Source organism: Orcinus orca, chromosome 1, assembly GCF_937001465.1.
Source record: "Orcinus orca chromosome 1, mOrcOrc1.1, whole genome shotgun sequence".
In the NCBI taxonomy this organism is placed as follows: Eukaryota; Metazoa; Chordata; class Mammalia; order Artiodactyla; family Delphinidae; genus Orcinus; species Orcinus orca.
The window spans coordinates 60,645,747-60,665,653 of NC_064559.1; the positions used below are offsets into that span (position 1 = coordinate 60,645,747).

Consider the following 19,907-nt stretch of genomic DNA (forward strand, 5'->3'; position numbering starts at 1 on the left):
TATATACTTCACAGTGTTCTTTTATCCTCCCAACCACCCGATCTGAAAAAACTATTATTATCATCCCTGTTTTGCAGGTGTCAGAATTGAGCTCCAGAGAGGTTGTGTAACGTATCCAAGAGAACACAGCTAGTAAGTGGGATTGAAATCTGGTCTGATTCTCTCAGTGAAGCTCTTTAAGCCCTCTCCTCTGTCACTGCCTAGGTGGCCACAGGCCCTTATCAAGACAGAACTGGGCAACAGAGAAAGACAAATATCATATATTGCTTATATGTGGGATCTAAAAAAATGATACAAAGGAACTTACTTACAGAACAGAAATAGACTCACAGACATAGAAAACAAACTTATGGTTACCAAAGGGGAAAGGGGGGGAGCAATAAATTAGGAGTTTGGGATTAACATATACACACTACTATATATAAAATAGGTAAACGACAAGGACCTACTGTATAGCACAGGGAACTCTACTCAATATTTTATAATAACCTATAGTGGAAAATAATCTAAAAATTATATGTATATATATATATTCATATATATATATTCATATATATGAATCACTTTGCTGTATACCTGAAACTAACACAACATTGAATCAACTATATTTCAATATACATATATATTTTTTAAAAGACAGAACTGTGCATGGGTAGAAGTCAGTACAATGGGCCAGGCCAGCAGGCCCCATTCACGTGACCATCCCCTTGCTTCTTCACCACCTGAAAATACAATACTTCTGTGCCCAGTAACAGGGCATAGGGCCCTCTTCCTCAGATCAGGAGGAGAGCAGTGTGGTGAAGGGATTTGGGTCCCACTGCCCTGGGAATTGCAGAGCGCCTGGTAAGTGTGAACTCTGCCCCAGGCAGTGTTTATGGTGGCGGGGTCTGATGAGGGGCTACTGAGCCGTGGGGTCAGCAGATGGAAGCTGGGGGTGGGGGACAGTGTTGCCCCGTCTCATGAATCCCTGAGCACTGCCCTGCCTGCTAGAGCCGCTGATTGCTGCCCTTTCTCCACTGGTAGTAAAACAGTCACTAACCTGGTTGCTCTCCCTAATACCTCCTGTCATCTGGAGCAGTGACCTAGTCAACCCCAGCCTGGAAAGGCCCCAGGAGGTGGGGACAGCGCGGGCTGCAGCTGCCGCGACGCCTGGGGGAGCTGTAGAGGAGGAGGACACTGCCACCCGCAGCCGCGCGGCGCTCACTGCAGTCCCGACAGCGGCCAAGCCCGGCCAAGCCGGGCGCAATCGGCTGAGGCTGAGGCAGAGGCAGGAAAGGAACCATGTTCCCAGCTTGCCCTTGCCTCTGGGTCCTCGTGGTCCTGGGCTCCAGCTGGGCAGGCTGGGGGAGCCTAGCGGCTGAAGCAGCGCGGCTAAGGCAGTTCTACGTGGCTGCTCAGAGCATCAGCTGGAACTATCGCCCCGAGTCCACATACCTTAGGTAAGGCAGGCATGGCGACCGGTGGGCTTCTCCAGGGAGGACAATATTTCTTTTAGAGAGCATTCCCTTTGCAATTGCATTGCTTTTTTTTTTTTTTTTTTTACTTCAGGTAGGTAAATACAATTAATAGAAGAGCATAATGAATAAAATAAGCTTGGTGGATGCTCATTTTGCCTCCAATAATACAAGTTTATCATTCTGAGGATATAGAAAATAGTGTTTGGCTAGATGCTGTTTCAAGTTTGCTGTTAATACAGTTTTGTTAGTATGATTGATAGTTGATTTAATATATTGATTGATTCAAAAGCACCAGGTACCTACCTCTTCACTCCTGTTCCAGATTTTTAGTAGTCTAGTATTTTATTAAACTTCTAGCTACATATTATTTATTCCATGTCCACATAACTTCATCTTCTAAAACTAAAGATGTACACTGTATACTTTATTATAAGCAGGTTATTTGATAACAACTGCTATAATTTTGTTGTTTTCTTATAAATGACTTTCAAAACATCATCAGTTCATAAAAATGCAACATTGTTGTTCTTGTACCTTTTTTCTGCTTCGTGTGACTCTTCATTTTTCTCCCATTCTTAATCACTCCCTGGGATATGGTCTACTCTGGCTATTTTGATAGAGTCACTATTAAAAGGCATATGTGACTTAGAGGGGGGTTAAATAATAAAACTCTATTCGAGTTGCAAACTATTTTTCCTAATTGAAAGGTTAAAAATAAGACTCCACAGAAATTAAACAAATCATAGGTTCTACTCAATATTTCCAGTTCGTTATGTTTTTATTTCTTTTAATGGTAAACCTCTCAGTGTGACTTAAGTTTTTTTGTAACTTAACATCACAGTTTAAGCAATTGTGAACGATGTGTTCCTCTTTTACAGTTTCGAAACCAAAGCAATCTGCCAAGAAGATATTGTAATGTTTTAAGCCTTTTAGTGTATAACATTACCCTTTCAAAACCTTTTCTTTGTAATTGGGTTATTTTGGAGGGCATTGCATCTTGGTCTTGTAATAATAAGAAGTCCCTCTTTTTTTTTTTGTACAAAAAAGGAGGGACTTCTTATTTAAATATTGTACATTTAAATACATTTAAAATATTGTATTTCAAGGTGATAATCTAGGTCACACCCACACCCTTAGAGAACTGCTGCTGACTGAAACCCCAAAGGAAGTAGCAGTCTTTCCAACATTAATTGTCCTGCTCTTGGGTAGAACACTAACTTGGTTGCTGGCTTTCCTGTGTCACACTGTGCTTATGCTTTGGAGTTTGTTCTTTCTTCTGTAATTAACAACAAGAATAACAAGCAGAATTTTGGAGGCAGGATCACATAGGGCAAAACCCTGATTCATATGGTGAATTCACATAGGAAGCCATGATTGGTCATCCTATCCTCTCTGTGGCTGAGTTTCCAGAATTCTGGGAAGAGTTGTTCCTCTGGTATCAATTACTGAGTCAAAACCATACAGTGATAATCCAGACCAACTGTCCCTATTTTTGAACCTCAAATCATGTCATTTCTTTCTAGTACTTTTATGTGAAAAGTCTAACCTTGTATCTGGCTGCTTAAACTAAGAACTTGTTCTAGATTGTCCTACATCTAGAGCTAATGATACTCACTATAAAGAAATCAACATAGACAACTCCATCCTTTGCTAAAGTGTATTTTAGCACAAAGCAAAGATCTTTCCTTATTTCATGTAATATTGGCAGGACAGTGCCTTTTAGAGGTGAAATATATCTTTCATTCTTGCTCTGGGGCTGAAGTGAATGGTTTTGAAAATTTCCCTAAGGAAACATGTTCAATCACATGTATATAGTAACAGATATTGAAAAAAATACATATGTATTTTTTCTCGTGTTCTAGCTTTATATGATTTTATTATGAATAAATCATCCTTAAATAGTCCTCATAAATGGAAAATTCATCATGCATATTGTTTGAATTCATGTCATCTTTAACTTTCAGACAAATTATTTTCCAATAGCAATTCAATTGTTCAAATTAAAATAAATATACCTCAGTATGCACACATAATATACACAGGGAAACATATTAGAAACACATCTCTGTTAAAATTACTCCACATAAAAGACTAATTTTTCTTAGTAAAGATTTTATACTGTCACCTATACTCCTGTATTAAAGATCTAAGGTTAGGGACGGGAGCTACGTTTCAACTGTACATAAAACTAAACACACAAAATTACCACCACAGATAAATAAAAATGGACCTTCACATTAGGGACACAAACTAACATACAGAATCCTAGGGGTCTTGGGCTCTAAAAACTCTATGAGGTTGTTTAATTCATTTTCAACTTTCATGTTTTAACTTCTTACTTTTCCCCACACCCAAAGCACCAATACCCCTAGCAAATAGTTGTCTAGTTTCTACTTGAATGCTTCCAGTGACTGAGAACCCACCACCTTCAATAGCTAGCCATTCCAAAAATACTTACTCATGCCTCCTTTAATCCTGTTTCCAAATATTAACACAGTTCTTGTATCTTACATTTTAAAATTAAGAGAATGACTATAATTACAGATTTTTCTGCTCTCCGGGAAAACCTAAAAGCTCAAATCCAATTTTCATTATATTTTTAAAATACTACTAGCTAACACACATTGAATATTTACAACGTGCCAGCTCTAAACCTTTTGTAGGTATTAACTTATTTAAAACTTGTAACAGTTCTGTGAGGGAGATTTTACTATTGGTCCCAGCTCACAATGATAGAAACAGAGGCACAAATTGATTAAATGAACTTTTCAAGGTTATATAGTTAACAAGGGGTAGACACAGGATTCAAACCCAGACACTCTGAATCTACAACCAGTTCTCTTAGCTTCTGTGCTACATAGACATCATGGCAAATGTGATTAGTATCCCTCTCTGTTACACCCTAGTTATAGTGGGACCACTCTCTGGATTAGGAAGCATAACAAAGCCAATATGGGCAACTGGTTTAGACATTGGTAAGAAATTTCCCCTAATTATCTTTCCTTCATCTTTGAGCTTAAGACAAGGATAGGAATCATGTGCCCATCTTTAGAGACACTGAAGAAAAAGATGGGAAAGTATCCCAGTTCTTTCCCTGCTGCCCTCTCTCTGAATTTTTAACCATGAAAACAGTCATCCCTTGGTACCTGTGGATATGGAACCCACAGATACAGGGGGATAACTGTACTAGTCTGTTTTATATAAGGGACTTGAACATCTACAGATTTTGGCTCCAGGGTCATCCTGAACCAACCTCCCACAGATAGCAAGGGATGACTGTGCAATGGTTTTTGAATCCTGGCTTTGCCATTATCAACTGATTCTCCTTGGGCAAGTTACTTAAACTTTCTGAGACTTAGTTTTTTCATTTGTTTGTTTCCTATATGAATCTCAGGGTCTTGACTCCATTAGCTATCTTCAACTTCTTAGCGAGAAAAAGAGTCCACCAAATCAATAGTTCCTTACAATGTTCCCCAGTCACATAAGACTGTATTTGATTGATGAGTTGAAAAACAGCTCACATATTTATTCATAAAGGATTTGGTCATGTCTTTAATCATTTAAAATCTAAGCCTAAAGTTTGGGTTCACACTATCATCTTGGGTTCTATTTTAGAAAATTGATTCTGAGTAACAGGATTGGTTAGGGCAGACTAAATTTGTGAAAGAATGGTTATCACAACAGAATATTCTTGAAGACACCAATAATTATTTTATTAACTTCGCTTACTGTTCATATTTATAAGACCTTGGGCTTCTGAACTGCAGTTAAAAATACTGTTATTTCTAGTAAAAGTCTGAGGACATGAGAGATATCTTTTGTTGTCATGTGCGAAGTAGATGTCATGTAAGCCTTTCAAATTTATTTTATTTCCAGTTTGAATACTTCTGCAACCTCCTTTAAGAAAACTGTCTACAGAGAGTATGAAGCATATTTTCAGAAAGAAAAACCACGATCCACAACTTCAGGTCAGCCTGAAATATATTTTTCAATTTTAAAGATAAAGCTCTATGGATAATTTGATATTCATATATATCTAAAATATTCACTTAGTGATATTTTATAGAAATGTGTGTTTTTGTTATTTTGGCTAGATAATTGGTAGAGGTCTTATTCATAGTATTGAGAATTGAGAAAAGCAAAGCATTAAGCCAAACTAGGGGCCCCTCTGAGCATGGGGCCCTGTGCAATTTCATGGGTCTCATGCCCATGAAGCCAGCTGTTTTTGACTGTGATTAAAAAAAAAACTAAACAAAACTTCTAAGTGTTTGCATTTTTATTCACTCATCTAACAAACTATTATTGAACACCTGCTGTGGGTGCTCAATTGAACTAGGCACTATGGATGCCACGCTGGACAAGACAGACACATCTCCTGCCTTCCTGGAGCTTATGGTCTAGTTTAATGAGCACAGATGAGCCTTAGCAAATGATGATTTGCTGGGTCCCAAGACTCATTTAAAGGAACTGTATATGGCTGATTCTTTTGCATCTATCTTTCCCATCTCTTCTGTTTTATTCAGTGTGATGTATATAACAGCTATAATTTTTAGAGAAAAAATCTCTTTTTTTCCTCACCTCTTTTTTAATTAAGGAAAGTAGGCTGAATGGGTTTCTGGGATCGTAAATATGGTAAATATGGTAACATAGTTCACAGAACTGATAAAGGCCGTTAAGAGAGAACTTCCTCCAGTTAGGTCCCCTAGTCAGTAATTCACTCATCCTTCCCCCCAACCAGGTGAAGACCTGTCATCTTCCCCAGACTCGTCCTTCTATCTTTTATTCATTCCATCTTGTTCTGCCTCCAGTTAGGTCCCCTAGTCAGTAATTCACTCATCCTTCCCCCCAACCAGGTGAAGACCTGTCATCTTCCCCAGACTCGTCCTTCTATCTTTTATTCATTCCATCTTGTTCTGCCTCCTCCTCAGATCTCCCTTTATCTTCAATCTTTCCTTAAATGGAGACTTCCCTTCCGTCAAAAATCCTCAACAAAAAACAGAACAGAACTTATGTTCAAATTAACATCCGGTCTCAAAAAAAAGTCTCCCCTTGACTCTGTCTGCCTTTTCTCCCCTTTCCTTCACTACCAATTTCCTGTGTGATTGGTACATTTCATTCTCTATCATATCAAATTACTCTCCTAAAAGGGGCCCCATGACCTCTTAGATGCCAGACCAATGGTTTCTTTCCAGTTATTTTCCCACTTGATATTATTAGGACATGTAATGCTCCCCCTTCTTGAAACTCTCTCTTTACCTTGTTTCCCTGGTGCCACTTCCCCTGCTAACGGAGATGGAATGGAAGTGAATGGAAGGTGAGGAAATGTAAGTAGGAGGAACTTACATCGATAACTCTTTCCTGAAACTTGGCTCCAAATGGGAGGAGAAATAGGGTAGTTCTGGGAGGGAATGAGGGGTTTAAGGATATTTTAAGAGTTTTATTTTGAAAAGGACAGTGACTTAAAATATCTAAGTGCTCAAGGGAAGAATCCAATAGAAAAGGAGAGGATAAAAACATCTGAGGGAGAATAACTGATGGAGCCAGACTCAGAAGAAACAGGAAGTGATGTGATTCAAAGCTGGGTTGGATCAGCCTGAGGTGGAAGAGATACTAACCTTCATGGGGGGCTGGGTGGGGAGCCTGGCAAGGGACCAGGTGAGTAAGCTTTTATTAATAAGATTACTAATAAAATTAAGTTTGTCATTTTGGTCAGGAAATTAAAGGATCTCCTGTCCTCTACAGACTCTGTAGTCTATTCATTTTTATAGATCCAGCTTCAAGCTTAGTATGTACAGTAGATATTTAAGAACTATTTAATTAAATTAAGTTGTGAGTGGGTAAAGGGAAGACGAGCTGGGAAACATATTCATTAGGCCTGGGAAAAGAGGAATTGGGCAGAGATTCAGAGCTCTCCATTTTGTGACTTTTGCCAAGTTCACTGAATTTGAATGTGCTGTGTCAGCCATTGTGCTGAGTGCAGTAAGGGATAGAAGGACCAGTGCCAGCCTGCAGACTGCCTTTTAGGTCAGGTGTCCCCAACCCCCAGGCCACAGACTGGTAGCAGTCTGTGGCCTGTTAGGAACCGGGCTGCACAGCAAGAGGTGAGCAGGGAGCCAGAGAAGTTTCATCTGTATTTACAGCCGCTCCCCATTGCTCACATTACCGCCTGAGTTCCGCCTCCTGTCAGATCATTAGATTCTCATAGGAGCGCGGACCCTACTGTGAACTGCGCAGCGAGGGATCTAGGTTGCGCGCTGCTTATGAGAATCTAATGCCTGATGATCTGAGGTGGAGCTGAGGCGATGATGCTAGCGCTGGGGAGTGGCTGCAAATACCGATTATCATTAGCAGAGAGGTCTGACAGCCCAGAGACCATAATAAATCAATTGCCTGCAGACTCATATCAAAACCCTATCAGTGAGTGGCAAGTACAATTAAGCTGCATCTTACAAAGTAGACCGGACATAAGCAGCACACTTCACGTGTCACTGTCTCCCAACACCCCCAGATGGGACCATCTAGTTGCAGGAAAACAAGCTCAGGGCACCCACTGATTCTGCATTATGGTGAGTTGTATAATTATTTCAGTATATATTACAGTGTAATAATAATAGAAATAAAGTGCACAATAAATGTAATGCGCTTGAATCATCCCCAAACCATCCCCTGCCCTGGGCCGTGGAAAAACTGTCTTCCACAAAACCGGTCCCTGGTGCCAAAATGGTTGGGGACTGCTGTTTTAGGTGATACCGAGGCATCAATCATTTTTTAAAATTAATTCTTATTGGAGTATGGTTGCTTTACAATGTTGCGTTAGCCTCCACTGCACAACTAAATGAATCAGCCATACACATACAGATAGCCCCTCCCTTTTGGACTTGCCTCCCATTTAGGGTACCACAGTTTATTAGGTAGAGTTCCCTGTGCTCATTTTTGAAGAGGAGAAGACTGTGACCAAAATCCTTGGAGCTGATTAATTTTGTAGTGATTTCCTGATTCAACCTCATAAGTTAGAAGTAAACCTTGATAGTTGATTTATGTTTAAGCCTGGTACACTTAAAATATTACCTTTGTCAACCCCAGTGTATCTCATAACATATTTGTTTTATGTGAACTCTGAGGCATTTTAACATTCATTTTCATGCAACCTCTTCCTGAACTCCCAAAGTTGCTTCATTATGAACCTTGGAGCACAGGGGTGGTGTCTTATTCAGCTCTGTAACCCTATAATAATTGATACTAGGAGGCAAACCTGATGTAAAGGAAAAGTCTCAGATTTTTAATAAGATCTGGTGTGAACACTGCCACTGACTATGTGGCCTTCCCCATTCTATTGCCTAGTTCTGTGTTCTTTGTACCTTTTGCTTATTTCCTGCTCCACCCATCTGGTGGGTATGATTCTAGCCATGTGCCCCATTTCTGCAGCATGAGCCCAGAAGTTATTGTAATTACAGGTGGGGCTAAGGCTACAGGACTGGAGGTCTGATGAGACACCTGTCCAGTGAGGTTTGTGGACATGTGGACAGGCGGAGGGGCCAGGCTCATTTTCAGAAATCCTGTCTTGGGCTCTAAAATGGCTAGTTTTGAGTCTCTGTGTATTTTCCAGGAAGATTATGAAATGTTTGTCCCCAAAGGGGTTTTATATTAACAGCAACAATGGGCTGCCCTGTATTCTGCAACACATTATTCACCTGAGAGCAGGGGATTGCATTAGCTGACCTCCTGTAGTCCTTTCCAACTCCAAAACTGCAAGAAATTGGGTACATGCTGTGCTAACTTCCTGGGATCTCAAGACAGGCTACTCCTTCCCCCAATTTGGCTTTGGGCACTGAGGAGAGGGTGGAAAAGGTCTTAGGCCATCTGGCTGGCTAATGGAGGAACTAAACAGCAGCTCAAACAACGTTCAGCCATGTGTTTGCCTACATGCATGAAGGTATTTGGTTTGTATTTATAAGAACATCCCTTTGTTTTGCTTTAATTCTGAAGAAGCAGATAGGGAGGCTAAATAAATATTGCAAAGAACTCATTGCAGTAAGAGGTGAAATCACTTAGAAGACTTATTCTGGGCATCTGGCATTTGCAGCCATGTGATGCCAACAAACAAATCGACCGAGCAAGGCAACCACGGCAACAAAATGCAGTGGACAACGTGACAGCAGTCAGCACCTGACTGGGCTCAGGGGCATTCTGGGCGGTGGGAGTAGCCAGTGGGGACTTCTGCTGGGAGCTAGGACTGAGGGTGGCAGCCAGAAGAGAGGGGTCAGCCAGTGGAGTCAGATGTGGCCAGGAGTCAAAAATGGTGTGGACTTCGGGACTGTTCCAGGAAAGTGGGGGATCTGACCCGCCCTGCAGAAGGTGCTAAAGAAAGCTTTGGTTCAAGAGTCCAGAGAACTGAGTTCTACACCCAGCAATGCCACCCAGTCACTCTCCGCACCCACTTCCCAGGCTTTGTAACCATCTCTATAATGAGGATTAAACTATGTGGCCTCCATGGTCCTGTGCAGAACTAACATAAGAACACACACAAAAAAAGCTTCAGGCACAAGGTCAATATAAACTCTAGGACTGGAGTTCAGTGAAAGGAATAAGTGGGTGGAAAGATAGGAGTTGGGGAAAGATAGGACCTCTATCTCAGAGATCACATTTTATCAATGCTAATAGGAAATTAGTGTTCTATTGCTGTACACATTACCACAAACTTAGGGGCATAAAACAACACAAATGTATTATCTTAGAGCTCTTGAGGCCAGAAGTCCAAAATGAGTTTCACTGGGTTAAAATCAAGGTGTTCGTAGAGCTCTATTCCTTCTAGAGGCTCTAGGGGAGAATCGTTTCCTTGCCTTTTCCAGTTACTAGAAGCCACCTGCACTCATGGGCTCATGGCCCCTTCCTCCATCTTCAAAGCCAGCAGGTAGCATCTTCCAATTGCTAACTCAGATACTCCTGCATCCCTTTTATGAGAGATTTTATGATTACATTGGGTCCACCTGGATAATCCAGGAAACTCTTCCCATCTCAACATCTTTAACTTAATCACACCCACAGAATCCATTTTGCCATATAAGGTAGCATATCCATGGGTCCCAGGGATTAAGTCAGGGACATCTCTGGGAGGCCATTATCCTGCCTACCACACCCACCAAACAAAACCCTCCCACAACATCCTCCATTTCAGAGAATGGCACCCTCATCCACCCAGCCTTCCAAGCCGGAACCTCACCAGCCATCCATGCCAACTTGATCTCCCTCATCCTCCACTCCATGTTCAACCCATCAAGTCCTGACAACTTGATTTCCTAAATAGCTCTCTAATACGTTCTCTCCTTATTATCTCCATTGCCCTAACCTTAAACTAAGCCAAGTCACCAACATCTCTCTCCTGGAACCTTCCATCTATTCTCTCAACATTCACTCTGGTTTCTCCCCAGATCACACTCCACAAATGCAGCCAGAGGTTTAAAAACCAATATGTGGTTCATGTCACATCCCTGCTTCCAGATACTCTTAGGTTAAAACGCAAAAGTCTAAGAGGCCTACAAGGCCCTATGTGACTGGACCTCTGATCATGCCTTTGGCTTCACTTTCTGCCTATCTCTCTTACCTACTAAGCTCTACCTTCCCATGGCTGTCAGTTCTCTGAATAGGCCAAGTTTTCTGGCACCTCAGGGCCTTCGCACATGCTAAACCCACTCCCTGAAATGCCCTTGTGTATCCCTTTGCCTCTTTGCCTTTGGACTTCAGTTAATGCATCACTTCCTCAGGGAAGCATTTCCCAACCCTGATTACCTCCCTGCTTCTAAGATTAGACTAGATGCTTCTGTCAAATGCTCTTAAGAGAATCCTGTACTTTTCTTTCATAATATGAACCACAGTTTGTAATTCAATATTTGTGTGATCATTTGTTAAAATCTGTCTTTCCTTCTATTTTCTAAGCTCTGTGAAGGCAGGGGGTACATCTCTTTTACTCACCATTGCAATTCTAACACCTAGGATAATGTGAGCACTCAATATTTGTTGAATGAATGAATAACTACAAGGTGGGGGGCTGCAATACCAAGAGGTGGCTAAAAGCTCAGTATCTAGAATCACACAGATTTAAGTTTAAATCATGGCTCTGCCTCTAATTAGCTGTATAATATTGGGCAAGATATTTAAATTCTCTGAGGCTCAGTTTCCTCATCTATAAAATAAAGATCTTACTATCTACCTTAAAGATGTATTGGGAGGTTTAATGTAAGGACTTAGAGTGCTCAAATATATCAAGAGGGACATTTATAATGATCGCCACTGCAAACAAATGCCAGTTGAACTCCATGACTACTGTAACTTCCCTTTCCTGTTCCTGTGATTCCTAATGGGCAGAAACCAACCCCATGAGAGCTTATGGATGGCTTGGAAGTGAGAACAGTCAACTGTCTGGAAGAGAGCCTTTGGTGACAGGTTCTCAAGCTTTGGAGGACATCAGAATCACTCAGGAGTACACATCTAAAATGCAGGTTCCCAAACCCCACCTCCAGAGACTCAGGTTCATTGAGGCTGAGATAGTATTTACTTGGGAGTCTGCCTTTTAGTTAGACCCTCACTGATTCTGATGCAGAGCATCCGAGGACTACACTTTGGGAAATTCTAATATATGATTCTTCAAAAACCTTACTCAAATATCAACTCTTCCCTTAACTCTGCAGACAGAACTGGTCCTTCATCCTCTCTGCTCCCGTAGCACTTGGCCCGTATCTCAGCAGTAGCTCCTACCGAATGTCTATCTCTAAACGAGCTTGTGATCTCCTTAAGGACAGGGACGGTGCCTTAGTTACCCGTGTGGCCCCAGAGCCTAGCACAGTGCCTGGGATGTAGTAAGCGAAACCTCACTCTTGATTTCTGCACCCCAACCTGCTCAACCCGCTGTGTCCCCATCAAAGTAACTGGTAACATTATTTACCCAGTTGCTCAGATCAGAAACCTTGGTGTCATCCTTGACTTCTCTCTCTCAAGTGCCACATCCAACGCCTCAGCAAATTTGCTGGCTCTACTGCTGAAATGTCCAGAATCCAACCTCTTCTCCCCACTTCATTGCTACACATGCTGGCCCCATACACTGTTGTCTCTCGTTTACACCACCTGTTCTGCTTCCACTCTTGTCACTACACAGAATATTTTGTACACAGCAGCTAGGATGAACTTTTTAAAATTATTTATTTATTTATACAGCAGGTTCTTATTAGTTATCTATTTTATACATATTAGTGTATATATGTCAATCTCCCAATTCATCACACACACACACACACACACACACACACACCGCTTTCCCCCCTTGGTGTCCACACGTTTGTTCTCTACATCTGTCTCTATTTCTGCCCTGCAAACTGGTTCATCGGTACCGTTTTACTAGAGTCCACATATATGCATTAATATATGATATTTGTTTTTCTCCTTCTGCCTTACTCTGTATGACAGTCTCTAGGTCCATCCATGTCTCTACAAATGACCCAATTTCGTTCCTTTTTAGGGCTGAGTAATAGTCCATTGTATATATGTACCACATCTTCTTTATCCATTCATCTGTCAATGGACATTTAGGTTGTTTCCATGTCCTGGCTCTTGCAAATAGTGCTGCAATGAACATTGGGGTGCATGTGTCTATTTGAATTATGTTTTTCCCTGGGCATATGCCCAGTAGATTGAACTTTTAAAACATATCAGACCATGTCTCTCTGTTGCACAAAGCTCCAGTGATTTCCCATTTCACTTAGAAGAAAATCCAGAGTCCTTACCATGGCCCATAGAGGGTGATCTGCCCTCTCCACCCCCAACTTTTCTCACTCTGGCCACACTGTTTGTCTGACTGTTCTTTGGATACATCAAGCTCCTGCCTCAGGGACTTTGAATTTGCCTCAGGACCAGAGAACAGTCTGATCTGCTCCCTGACTTCATTTAGGTCTCTGAGGTCTCCCCTTCAGAGAGATCTAAAGTAGCCAGTCACCCTTCTTACATTACCCTGTATAAATGAAAATGAACATCTTTCTTGACCCAAGATGGTAGTCTCCCCAGGAATGACAGTGGATCAGAATGGGGTGGACATGGTCAGAACTATTTCTTCTACTCTCTTAACTAGCTTTGGGCCCAAGCCAAGTGTTTCTACCTTCCCATCCTTATCTGCCTGCATGTAATATAGAGTTAATGAGCTGGCAAAGCCTTCTAGATTGAAGATAAACAGGTCAACCTCAAGACTGAGAGGAATGACGGCAATCACCCGTGGGGTTTTCTGCATGTTTTTCTTGCTTAGCAGCTCTGTCTTGGTAATCCTGATCACAGACATATTTTAAATCCTTGTTTTCATAGGACTTCTCGGGCCTACTTTATATGCTGAAGTTGGAGACATCATGAAAGTTCACTTTAAGAATAAGGCAGACAAGCCCTTAAGCATCCATCCTCAAGGAATTAAGTACAGTAAATTCTCAGAAGGTAAGAGGAATTTAACATCCCTCTGACAAGGGAAAACTTACAACTCTTTACCACCTGTGTCAAACATTTTACACCATATTGTTGACCAAGTTAGAGAAATCTCTTTTCCTGCAACTGGTAATTATAAAAGTTGCTGCCTTCGTAGATTTCAGAGAGGAAAATGAAAAAGTTCTGGGGTCATCTGGACCTCAGTTTTTTGGTAGGTTCTTGTTTTTTAATAGTTGGATGGGCAAGTTACCTAATCTTTATGAACTCCAATATGTTCCTCTGCAAAATGAGAATAATAATACATATATTGCAAGAGGGGTTAAGGCAGGGGTCTACATACTTTTCTGTGAAGAGCCAGTAAATATTTTGGGCTTTGTGAGCTATGGAATCTCTGTTGCAACTACTCAACTCTACTCTTTAGTACAAAAGCAGCCATAGACGATATGTAAATGGATGCACATGGCTGTGTCCCAATAAAACTTTATTTACAAAAACAGGCAGCTGACTGGATTTGGCTCATGAGACATAGTTCAAAATAGCAACATAGGACTAGCCTGGCACATAGATGGCACTTAATAAGTGATATTTGGTGGTGATGGTGGTAGTAGAAGTAGTATTAAAATTTTGGACATAGTGAAGTACTTAAGAACATAAGCTTTGAAGGCAGACTTAAATTCAAATTCCAGCTTTACAATTTCTGGTTCTATGACCTTAGCCTCTCTGAGCCTCAGTTTTCTCATCTATAAAATGAGAACAATTATAATTTTAACCCTTCACAAGATTACTTTGAGGATAAAATGAGATCACTTAAGGTAACAAACTAAACATGGTGCCTGGAACCTGGTAAGCCCTCAATAAATAATGATAATGATGATGATAATAACAATGATGGTGAAGATCATGAAGATGGTGGTGATAAAAGCCACAGGATGGTAAGTACCCATGTTGATATTGTTCTGATTATTTCCATTATGTTGATGTTCAGACCACATTAAGCAGAGCAGAGTTCTGCTAGGAACTGATATAAGAAAATTATCCATATTGTAATAGATATTGGTATAATAACATATAAAAATAAATTTTAACCCTTCATGATTCACAAATCTTCTTTTTCCCATGTGTTCCAGCCATTACACCTTTGAAGAGAGGAACTGGGTAGGAGAGTGGTTTACAATGTAGGTTCTGGAACTAGATGCCCGGTGCAAATCCTGGCTGAGACACTTATTAGCTGTGTGACTTTTGAAAAGTTACTTAACCTCTCTGTGCCTCATCTTTCTCATCTATAAAATGGGGATAGTAATTACACTTACCTCATACAGGTTTGTTGTCATGAAATATTAGAACAATGCGTGACATATAATAAGCACTTGATAAATATTAGCTATGATGGTAAAGGTAATTCTTCAATCAAAATATGTTCAAATTCTAATGTTATATGTCAATTATATCTCAATTAAAAATTTTAAAATATGCTCAAATAATTTAATATTTATTTGACAATATAGGGATTAGAAAGTGACTTTTATATTTATTGTTTCCTATGTAAATTGTTATCAAACTCATTCTGACAACATATAAATGACTGATAATAAGTCAATGAACTAACCTCCCCAGGACTATTAGTATTATCACTCAATATTTGGCTTGAGGAAAAACAATGAAGCATTAACTGTAATTTCAGGCATCTTAAAAAGGCACTTTGGCAAGACTCTGGGTGAGGTAGCATGCAATGGCATAGTGACATAGTGAAGAATCACCTACTTATAAGGATTCCAGATGACTGCATCAGGAATTCAGCAACACAATGCACGAGGGGAGAACCCTCAGAATGTCCCATGCAGGTTCTCTTTCAGGTGTGGGAGGAGGTAAGCGTTGTGGACTTTGTATTCTAGCTAAGCTGTTTGCACAGGGAATGCACCTTGCAACAGTATCCCCCTTCCTTTACTGTTTATTTGTCCCTACACTCCCCTATGGCCAGAATCACTTATGAGCAGTTGTTTAAAATGCTCCCACCACTTCCACTGGTCACTTGGTTATTGCCCCTGGTTTCATGAGTCTGAGAAAGGTAAGCACAGATTGATGGGGAAAGTCAAATGTTATCTTAGAAATGAGATGCAAATCTAGTAAACAGCTAAAGTGTCCTTTGCAGTGAAAAATAAAAATAAAAAATAAGACAAGGCTTCTATTCATTTTATCACGCCCTCTCTGAGAATAAAACATCTCCTCCTCCTTCATGTCTGACACTCATCCTCACCCATAGCCTCCTTCTATGGTTTGAACTATTTTTTCAGGAGTGGAAATAAATTAACTACATGCTGAGTCAGCTACAAGAGAATCCAGATTCCTTTATCTCAGAGGTAGATATTTGAGAGATGAATGGTGAGAGGTTGAAACAATATAAGTGTCTTGAGAGCAGACTCAATTCTTGCCTGTGTGGCTGCTTGATCTAATCAGTGAATGATCCAACCTAGACAGCAATCTTCCTTATCTGGGAATTAATCCTTGAGCCCCACTAAAGATTTGGAGACCTACTGTCATCAGCTAGAAGAAAAAGGTAGCCATGGAAAGAATGCTGGCTTTAGAGCCAGAATGACCTGGGTTTGAACCCTAAGTTTACCTAGAAAATTTCCTTTATCTCTAACTCTCGGTTTTATATCTATAAAATGGGGATAGCAATTCCTCCCATCTAAAGTTATTGCAAGGGTTAGTCATAATATATGTTAAGGTTTTTGGCACATAGTTGCACACAATAAGGAGAGTGTTATTGCTGTGGTTCTTTCATGGCTGTTTATATTGCAGGCATTAAATTTTGTTTCCAGAAGCTTAGATTGAATGAAGACCTTGGCTTTATATCGTGCTCGTCATTTTATTTCCACTCAAATGAAATAAAACTCCACGATGGAATTTAGATGACAAAATGAACTAAAATTGCATAGAAAACTTCAGTTGTCCAGGAGGACATAACGAATGAGTTGTTTTGGATAAGAATGTTTTCCAGATAGTTTGAGGTTTCCTTCTTTAAGTGTAAGATACTTTCTTTTAATCACTTTGGATGCAAATCTTTCTAAATGTTATACTTTCCCAGACTTTTTTTAAAACAGAAGAGTAAGGAGGAAAATTCGAATCCCTTTCTAAACCATTACTTCCACTCTACTTTGAGATTTTACAAAGATCCACAAATGTTAGAACTGCGTTCAGTCTAAGAGTAAACAAACTACATTACTGTCTCTGGTAATGTCTACAGGTTAAGAGTCTCTGGTATTGTCTACAGGTAAAGACCCTGAGCTTTCATTCATGGATTATGTAATATTTATTTTGGTTGTCCAGGAACCTGGTTGCTTTTTTAATTCTTGGCTATGCCTTAGTTAGGAGATAATTGGAAATCTGAGTCCTGGCAAGGAAAGATGTTACTGTATTTAGTGTGGAAGTCTCATGATGGCCTTCCATCCATAAACTGGAAGCATCTGACATAAATGCCAAGTTGTAGCATAGTGTTTCCAAATTACTTCCAGTTGCACCCCAACCCCAGGTGTACAGCGTTACGTAGGGCAATGACGGGTAACCCTTTTGGCAGGATAGACAAACTGTGATTCATAAAAATGCTTACAAGAACATTCCTTTTAGAAATGTATTTAATAGGAATATGTTTTTAAACCAGTAAATAAAATATCTGCAGCTGTACTTAATCATTTTAAAACGTTTTATCACTAAAAGAATTTCAATTTGAGGCTAAAATTTTAGAAACTCTGTTGCCAGTACATGCTGAACTGTTTGATTATAATGCTACACCTTTGAGCAAATTTTGTTGTCCAGTAAGATTTCTGAAGCTGTTTTGGTCCACTACCTTTAAAAGTTTGTTTCAGAGGGAATCTTAATATTATTCTTTGATTTATATTCTCACAATTTAAATGTGTGAGTTGCATTATGAGTACTATACAACGAAATTAGTTCTATAATATCCAGCTGTCTGCTGGTAAGCCAACTCTCCAAGTAATAAATAAATAAATGAGCAAGTAAATAAATAACTTTTCCACCAGAGATAGCTCTTTGCATCTAAGTGTTGCCAAATTCTCTATATGAAAAAATATTTTTTCAAAACATTCCAATGCTTGACATCATGTAGTCAATTACATTTTTCACTCTGCATCTGGGTATTTTGGGCTTATATAGATACTTGTTTGAGTATATGATAAATACCTGCAACAAATTGTAAGGGCTAATATAATAATTCTTGTAAATCTAAAAACTATGAACTCTCCTATGAAAGAGACTTGCACGCCCTGTGCGATGAAACCAGGCTCTTCACAAATCATCAGCACTCTAATTTGCCCACTGCCTAAAGTATAGCTTCTAGGATGTTCTAGAAGCTATAAGAATAAAGAATGTTCTGAATCTTTAAATGCACACTGAACTGTTCACTAAGTTTATTAAATGGAGGGGAAAAGAGCTGTCCAAGAAAATAAATAACAAGGGAGGATTTAATGAACAAGCACCCTTAATGGGTGACCAAAGTGGCTCTTTACGTAACTTCCCTTTTCCAAAGCTTGTACGCACCATTTTACATTTGAAAAAAAAATACTCAGAGCCTCTTGGCAAATAATTAGCTCATCATGACAAGGGTAAACAAATCACAGAGCTGACTATGGACTAAGCAGGAAGTGAACAGAATTGAAAAACTATGAAATAAAAGGCTGCCCTTGTATAAAGAATTTATTCTAGCGAGAAGCTAAACAAGGACTTTTTGTGCTCTAGTATAATAGTCTTTCCTGTCTATTTCTCATCTTTTCGGTTAAGAGTTTTAAACTTTTTGTTTTGATTACAAAGTCAAAATCAGATTTGCCAAAAATGTATTTCATAAATGCTTCCTCTAAGTAGCTATTTATATTTCATACCTCATGTTATATAGGTTGCAAAATCAAATATACAACATGCATGTTTTATTGTAGATGAAAGGTAAAAGAAAATGCTTTGGAATGAAAAGAATTAAAGCATTGAAAAATTTTCCCCAAACTGTCTCATTAGTAATCCTCACTCAGTATAATTACTCCATATGCAAATTTATTTGTTTCAATATGTTCACAATTAATCTTTTAGTAGTATAGTAACAATTAAAATCATTCATTCAATTATTTGAAAATTATCTTATGTGTTTTTTATATATATTTCACTTATAATTCTCTATTTAAAAATTTTTGACTTTTATTTTACGTATTTTTTTATACAGCAGGTTCTTATTAGCCATCCATTTATACACGTCAGTGTGTACATGTCAATCCCAATCTCCCAAATCATCACATCACCACCCCCACCCCCATGCCACTTTCCCCCCTTGGTGTTCATACGTTTGTTCTCTACATCTGTGTCTCAATTTCTGCACTGCAAACCGGTTCATCTGTACCATTTTTCTAAGTTCCACATGTATGTGTTAATATACGATATTTGTTTTTCTCTTTCTGACTTGCTTCACTCTATAAGACAGTCTCTAGATCCATCCACGTCTCAACAAATGACCCAATTTCGTTCCTTTATATAATATTATATAATATTCCATTATATATATGTACCACATCTTCTTTATCCATTTGTCTGTTGATGGGCATTTAGGCTGCTTCCATGACCTGGCTATTATAAATAGTGCTACAATGAACATTGGGGTGCATGTGTCTTTTTTTTTCAACTTTATTCTGTAAATTTATTTATTTATTTATGGGTACATTGGGTCTTCGTTGCTGTGCACAGGCTTTCTCTATAGTTGTGGTGACTGGGGGCTACTCTTCACTGCAGTGCACGGGCTTCTCATTGCAATGGCTTCTCTTGCTGTGGAGCACAGGATCTAGGCACACGGGCTTCAGTAGTTGTGGCACACAGGCTCAGTAGTTGTGGCACACGGGCTTAGTTGCTCCACGACATGTGGTATCTTCCCTGACCAGGGCTCGAACCCATGTCCTCTGCATTGGCAGGCAGATTCTTAACCACTGCGTCACCAGGGAAGTCCCA

The 19,907-nt window shown here is 39.7% G+C and overlaps 2 protein-coding genes across 24 annotated transcripts in view; one reads left to right on the top strand and one right to left on the bottom strand.

Moving 5' to 3' along the window:
• FIRRM (FIGNL1 interacting regulator of recombination and mitosis) overlaps nucleotides 1-19,907 on the bottom strand; it is a 246,035-nt gene that overhangs the window by 218,979 nt on the left and 7,149 nt on the right. The gene's annotated exons all lie outside the window — the stretch shown is intronic.
• The window catches only part of F5 (coagulation factor V), an 86,193-nt gene continuing 67,460 nt past the window's right edge, over nucleotides 1,175-19,907 (top strand). For 21 of the 23 annotated variants that reach the window (XM_049715232.1, XM_049715274.1, XM_049715233.1 and 18 more), the window contains exons 1-3: nucleotides 1,186-1,439; nucleotides 5,334-5,425; nucleotides 13,800-13,922. In XM_049715232.1, coding sequence (XP_049571189.1) covers nucleotides 1,282-1,439; nucleotides 5,334-5,425; nucleotides 13,800-13,922 — 373 coding nt within the window. In that variant the 5' untranslated portion in view covers nucleotides 1,186-1,281. Of the gene's footprint in view, nucleotides 1,440-5,333; nucleotides 5,426-13,799; nucleotides 13,923-19,907 lie in introns of all 23 variants that reach the window. The other 2 variants (XM_049715354.1, XM_049715351.1) reach the window with 2 other exon arrangements.